This window comes from Pseudochaenichthys georgianus, unplaced genomic scaffold (assembly GCF_902827115.2).
Source record: "Pseudochaenichthys georgianus unplaced genomic scaffold, fPseGeo1.2 scaffold_853_arrow_ctg1, whole genome shotgun sequence".
Classification (NCBI taxonomy): Eukaryota; Metazoa; Chordata; class Actinopteri; order Perciformes; family Channichthyidae; genus Pseudochaenichthys; species Pseudochaenichthys georgianus.
This window is the reverse complement of record NW_027263395.1, coordinates 940-6,291: the sequence shown is the minus strand read 5'-3', so window position 1 is coordinate 6,291 and position 5,352 is coordinate 940. Positions and strand designations below refer to the sequence as shown.

At 46.2% G+C, this 5,352-nt stretch overlaps 1 protein-coding gene across 1 annotated transcript; it reads right to left on the bottom strand.

The window, feature by feature from the left end:
- Positions 1 to 1,324: 1,324 nt before the first annotated feature.
- On the bottom strand, positions 1,325 to 2,720 carry pltp (phospholipid transfer protein; the record flags this gene model as incomplete). Its single annotated transcript, XM_034080058.2, has 6 exons — positions 1,325 to 1,479; positions 1,653 to 1,729; positions 1,883 to 1,946; positions 2,071 to 2,113; positions 2,243 to 2,310; positions 2,556 to 2,720. Coding segments are annotated over 6 exons (510 nt in total), but the record flags the coding sequence as incomplete, so codon positions are not given.
- Between the last annotated feature and the right edge of the window lie 2,632 nt (positions 2,721 to 5,352).

Here is a 5,352-nt window from a genome sequence, read left to right as displayed (position 1 = left end):
GCTGTGTGGACGTACCGTAAAGCTGCTGTGTGGACGTACCGTAAAGCTGCTGTGTGGACGTACCGTAAAGCTGCTGTGTGGACGTACCGTAAAGCTGCTGTGTGGACGTACCGTAAAGCTGCAGTGTGGACGTACCGTAAAGCTGCTGTGTGGACGTACCGTAAAGCTGCTGTGTGGACGTACCGTAAAGCTGCTGTGTGGACGTACCGTAAAGCTGCTGTGTGGACGTACCGTAAAGCTGCTGTGTGGACGTACCGTAAAGCTGCTGTGTGGACGTACCGTAAAGCTGCTGTGTGGACGTACCGTAAAGCTGCTGTGTGGACGTACCGTAAAGCTGCTGTGTGGACGTACCGTAAAGCTGCAGTGTGGACGTACCGTAAAGCTGCTGTGTGGACGTACCGTAAAGCTGCTGTGTGGACGTACCGTAAAGCTGCTGTGTGGACGTACCGTAAAGCTGCTGTGTGGACGTACCGTAAAGCTGCTGTGTGGACGTACCGTAAAGCTGCAGTGTGGACGTACCGTAAAGCTGCTGTGTGGACGTACCGTAAAGCTGCTGTGTGGACGTACCGTAAAGCTGCTGTGTGGACGTACCGTAAAGCTGCTGTGTGGACGTACCGTTAGCAATCCTCTGCGCTACCAGGTAGGAGGCCCGCTGCGCTTTAGCAGAAACAGACGTAACATTAACCATCCGTTGTTGTTGCTGGCGTTAGTCCTCACCCTTCGTCTCAAAAAAAAGCCCGGTCTTTTTTTTACATAATCTGTATGCTTGGTCTCGAGGTGCCTCTTCAATTTGGCAGGCTTCATCGCCTCATTGGCAAGACACCGCAGGCATAACAGACATTTCGGTTTCCCTTCCACTTCAATAAATCCATATAGGAGATACTCCTCATCGTATTTCCTTACTTTTGTTTTTTGTTTTTCATTTACTTCATTTGTAGCCGTAACCGGTCGTTTTAAAAATCTGTCCATCTTCGTAGTATGCTAGCCGTGTTATATCTCGATGATCCTTGCAGCGGCGCTCTCTGACTGACGTAACAGTTATTGTTGTTTCCACGGTAATGGGTGACGCGCTTGATTTTTAAATGTATCTATTTGTTAGATTAGAACGTAATCTATGAACTATTTTAGATTTAAAAAAATATATATTATTTGTTGAAAAAAAAAAAATGAAAAAGAAATGATATGATAGTTTAAATTAATGAATCTGAAAACTTTTCACGGACCCCCTGGCAGAGTGCCACGGACCCCCGGGGGGTCGCGGACCCCACTTTGAGAACCACTGGTTTAAAGGATCAACTGTAGAAACTGGAGCAGAGAGTTGGAGGTCATTCAAAGAGGCATTTTATTTGTTTACATAGAAATACATATGTTTGTTATCGTACATGTTTACACGGTGTGTGTCTGCTCCTGCTCGCTGCCCTCCATAATCTCCCTCAGGCCTTTGGTGAATTGAAGGTTGGCTCCGATCACGATGAAGCCCTGCAGACACACACACACACACACATCTGTTAGACACACACACATCTGTGAGAGACCAACACACACATCTGTTAGACACCAACACACACATCTGTTAGACACACACACACACATCTGTGAGAAACCAACACACACATCTGTTAGAGACACACACATAAAGAACAGCAGCTTACGTTGTGATATTCAACGACTTCCTCAACGAAATCCATCCCATCAGCGAGAGGGATCCGAACTCCTTTCTTTGTCCAGTCTGCACACACACACGCACACACACACACACACACACACACACACACACACACACACACACACACACACACACACACACACACACACAGGGTCAGTTCAACAGCAAAGCTCTGTACTATAGTCACACACACAATCTTAATGACTTGATTCTTACTGTTGATTAAAGGAACCACAGACATCTGCAGAATCGCCTTGAGAGGAGCCTGCAGAGGAATCAACTGACAGACAGACACACACACACACACACACACACACACACACACACACACACGTTCTGTTACTAATGATCTATGGTCTCTTTATGATTGTATAACTTGTAGTAAAACACCAAACAGCACTTACTGCCAGAGATTCCAGAGCTGATAGATTGGAGAAGATTTTAAACCTGAAAGAAGAAGAACGGATTGGTCTGACTGAGATCCAGAGTGCTGAGTCCACAGCCTGGCTCAGGCAGCCTGCGGAGCACCAACACTAATGCTGCACTGAGCTATTATTAGCTTTATCGTGGACATACCTGCGCAGGTCGGCGTGAATAGCCAGACGTTTCCCCCTGATAGAAACTTTAGCGTTGAACTTTGTTTCCTACAGGCGGACAAAAACATGATCAATAACAGAGCCAGTGAAACAGCTGTGTGATCATCGTGTTGTCTATTGGTCACTTCAATATGTGTGTGTGTGTGTGTGTGTGTGTGTGTGTGTGTGTGTGTGTGTGTGTGTGTGTGTGTGTGTGTGTGTGTGTGTGTGTGTGTGTGTGTGTGTGTGTGTGTGTGTGTGTGTGTGTGTGTGTGTGTGTGTGTGTGTGTGTGTGTGCGTGCGTGTGCACATACCATGGTCATGCTGCTCAACTGGAATGGAGCCTGTCCTGGAGGAAGCAACATGACCTTGACGATGGCTGTCATGACAACCGTTGCCCCGGTCGTTTTGATGGTAGTTTTTGGGGGCGAGTTTACGGCGATCTGCAGAGAGAGCGGAGCATCCGCCAGACCCGGGTTCTACGGAGAACACAGGAGAACATGAAGCAAAGTGACAATACAGAGTAATCAGTACTTCCTCAGGTTCCACGGAGAACACAGGAGAACATGAAGCACAGTGACAATACAGAGTAATCAGTACTTCTTATGGTTCCACGGAGAACACAGGAGAACATGAAGCACAGTGACAATACAGGGTAATCAGTACTTCCTCAGGTTCCACGGAGAACACAGGAGAACATGAAGCACAGTGACAATACAGAGTAATCAGTACTTCCTCAGGTTCCACGGAGAACACAGGAGAACATGAAGCAAAGTGACAATACAGAGTAATCAGTACTTCTTATGGTTCCACGGAGAACACAGGAGAACATGAAGCACAGTGACAATACAGGGTAATCAGTACTTCCTCAGGTTCCACGGAGAACACAGGAGAACATGAAGCACAGTGACAATACAGGGTAATGCAGTACTTCCTCAGGTTCCACGGAGAACACAGGAGAACATGAAGCACAGTGACAATACAGGGTAATCAGTACTTCCTCAGGTTCCACGGAGAACACAGGAGAACATGAAGCACAGTGACAATACAGGGTAATCAGTACTTCTTATGGTTCTACGGAGAACACAGGAGAACATGAAGCACAGTGACGATACAGAGTAATCAGTACTTCTTATGGTTCCACGGAGAACACAGGAGAACATGAAGCACAGTGACGATACAGGGTAATCAGTACTTCCTCAGGTTCCACGGAGAACACAGGAGAACATGAAGCACAGTGACAATACAGAGTAATCAGTACTTCCTCAGGTTCCACGGAGAACACAGGAGAACATGAAGCAAAGTGACAATACAGAGTAATCAGTACTTCTTATGGTTCCACGGAGAACACAGGAGAACATGAAGCACAGTGATGATACAGGGTAATCAGTACTTCTTATGGTTCCACGGAGAACACAGGAGAACATGAAGCACAGTGACAATACAGGGTAATCAGTACTTCTTATGGTTCCACGGAGAACACAGGAGAACATGAAGCACAGTGACAATACAGGGTAATCAGTACTTCCTCAGGTTCCACGGAGAACACAGGAGAACATGAAGCACAGTGATGATACAGGGTAATCAGTACTTCCTCAGGTTCCACGGAGAACACAGGAGAACATGAAGCACAGTGACAATACAGGGTAATCAGTACTTCTTATGGTTCCACGGAGAACACAGGAGAACATGAAGCACAGTGACAATACAGGGTAATCAGTACTTCCTCAGGTTCCACGGAGAACACAGGAGAACATGAAGCACAGTGACAATACAGGGTAATCAGTACTTCTTATGGTTCTACGGAGAACACAGGAGAACATGAAGCACAGTGACAATACAGAGTAATGCAGTACTTCTTATGGTTCCACGGAGAACACAGGAGAACATGAAGCACAGTGACAATACAGAGTAATCAGTACTTCCTCAGGTTCCACGGAGAACACAGGAGAACATGAAGCACAGTGATGATACAGGGTAATCAGTACTTCTTATGGTTCCACGGAGAACACAGGAGAACATGAAGCACAGTGACAATACAGGGTAATCAGTACTTCTTATGGTTCTACGGAGAACACAGGAGAACATGAAGCACAGTGACGATACAGGGTAATCAGTACTTCCTCAGGTTCCACGGAGAACACAGGAGAACATGAAGCACAGTGACGATACAGGGTAATCAGTACTTCCTCAGGTTCCACGGAGAACACAGGAGAACATGAAGCACAGTGACGATACAGGGTAATCAGTACTTCCTCAGGTTCCACGGAGAACACAGGAGAACATGAAGCACAGTGACAATACAGGGTAATCAGTACTTCCTCAGGTTCCACGGAGAACACAGGAGAACATGAAGCACAGTGACAATACAGAGTAATCAGTACTTCCTCAGGTTCCACGGAGAACACAGGAGAACATGAAGCACAGTGACAATACAGGGTAATCAGTACTTCTTATGGTTCTACGGAGAACACAGGAGAACATGAAGCACAGTGACAATACAGAGTAATGCAGTACTTCTTATGGTTCCACGGAGAACACAGGAGAACATGAAGCACAGTGACAATACAGAGTAATCAGTACTTCCTCAGGTTCCACGGAGAACACAGGAGAACATGAAGCACAGTGATGATACAGGGTAATCAGTACTTCTTATGGTTCCACGGAGAACACAGGAGAACATGAAGCACAGTGACAATACAGGGTAATCAGTACTTCTTATGGTTCTACGGAGAACACAGGAGAACATGAAGCACAGTGACGATACAGGGTAATCAGTACTTCCTCAGGTTCCACGGAGAACACAGGAGAACATGAAGCACAGTGACAATACAGGGTAATCAGTACTTCTTATGGTTCCACGGAGAACACAGGAGAACATGAAGCACAGTGACAATACAGGGTAATCAGTACTTCCTCAGGTTCCACGGAGAACACAGGAGAACATGAAGCACAGTGACAATAGAGAGTAATCAGTACTTCCTCAGGTTCCACGGAGAACACAGGAGAACATGAAGCACAGTGACAATACAGAGTAATCAGTACTTCCTCAGGTTCCACGGAGAACACAGGAGAACATGAAGCACAGTGACAATACAGAGTAATCAGTAC